The sequence below is a fragment of the Eimeria mitis genome, genomic scaffold (assembly GCF_000499745.2).
Source record: "Eimeria mitis Houghton genomic scaffold, Emh_scaff607, whole genome shotgun sequence".
Classification (NCBI taxonomy): domain Eukaryota; phylum Apicomplexa; class Conoidasida; order Eucoccidiorida; family Eimeriidae; genus Eimeria; species Eimeria mitis.
The window spans coordinates 15,618-17,024 of NW_013574289.1; the positions used below are offsets into that span (position 1 = coordinate 15,618).

The 1,407-nt window shown below is 47.3% G+C and overlaps 1 protein-coding gene across 1 annotated transcript in view; it reads left to right on the forward strand.

Moving 5' to 3' along the window:
- The window catches only part of EMH_0017590 (uncharacterized protein), a gene marked incomplete at both ends in the record, with an annotated part of 3,398 nt that overhangs the window by 1,312 nt on the left and 679 nt on the right, over positions 1-1,407 (forward strand). The window contains 2 exons of the mRNA XM_013500942.1: positions 1-591; positions 1,249-1,405. Coding sequence (XP_013356396.1) covers positions 1-591; positions 1,249-1,405 — 748 coding nt within the window. The remainder of the gene's footprint in view (positions 592-1,248; positions 1,406-1,407) is intronic.

A 1,407-nucleotide genomic window follows, 5' to 3' on the forward strand; every position in this document is an offset into this window, starting at 1 on the left:
AGGATGACGATGATATGTGTCTGAAAAGGAGACTGTCTAATATGGGGTGGGGAGACAGCGAGGAGACAATCACGAGAAGAAGGAGACTCAAAAAAGTAGCATTAGATTCAGATGATGAACAAACCCCAGCAGCAGCAGCAGCAGCAGCAGCAGCAGCAGGAGATGCAGCAGCAGCAGCAGGTGATGCAGCAGCAGCAGCAGGAGGTGCAGCAGCAGCAGCAGCAGCAGCAGCAGGGGAGGAGACAGATTTGTTTGCGGGGGAGGCAGAAGGAGATATGGAGACAGACGGAGATGAGGAGACAGACAAAACACAGCAGCAGCAGCAGCAGCAGCAGAAGAAGAAGCAGCAGCAGCAGCAGCAGCAGCAGCAGCAGCAGAAGGGTCCCGCTGGGCCTATAGAGACACTGGCGTTCGATGAATCAGCAGCAGCAGCAGCAGCAGCAGCAGCAGCAGCAGCAGCAGGAGCAGCAGCAGGAGGAGACAGCATCCCGTTGCCTCTAAGCATCGGCCGTTCCGTTCCACTGAGCCTCAGCAGCAGCAGCAGCAGCAGCAGCAGCAGCAACAGCAGCAGCAGTGATAGTATGAGTGAAGGTACTTTACGTAGTATATTTGCATCTATATCTGAGCGTACCGGTAGTTTATATATAAATGTATATATAGATAAATACATAAAAAACAAAAGTTTATTCTCTTTTCCTTTATGGCTCCATCCTGAGCATATAAAAGATAAAGAAGGAAATCAAGCAATAGATAGTAGCTGCCTATACACCCCAGAAACTCTATGGGTCCCACCAAACCCTCAACACCCACTCGCTAGACTGTATCGTACACCTCACTATACACCCGGGCTAGAACAATACTGGAATATAAAAAAAAAATATAACGATAAAATAGTTTTATATAAACTCGGGCGTTTTTATGAGTTGTTTTATATTGATGCATGCATAGCAAGAGATATTTTGGGGCTGCAATGGATGCAAAGCAGAGACAAACCTCATTGTGGTTTTCCTGAGCAGTCTCTAGATTATTATATTATATTTTTATTGAACTCAGGGTTTAAGGTTGTTGTTGTTGAGCAGATGGAGACACCTAAAGAACTAAATAAAAGAATAAAAAACGAAAACGAAAAAAATAAAACTATTAAACGCATGCCTTGTGCTGTATATACACCTGCTGCTATACCCCACACAGACACACAACAACCTGAAGCTAGACTCTTACTCGTCCTCTCTGTCTCTACACAGCCAGAAGATATACCCCTGCAGCAGCAACAGCAGCAGCAGCAACAGCAGCAGCAGCAGCAGCAGCAGGAGCAGGAGGAGGAGGAGGGACAGCAGCAGCAGCAGCAGCAGCAGCAGCAGCAGCAGCAGCAGCAGCAGGAGGATGCTGAGGATGATGATGGTTGCT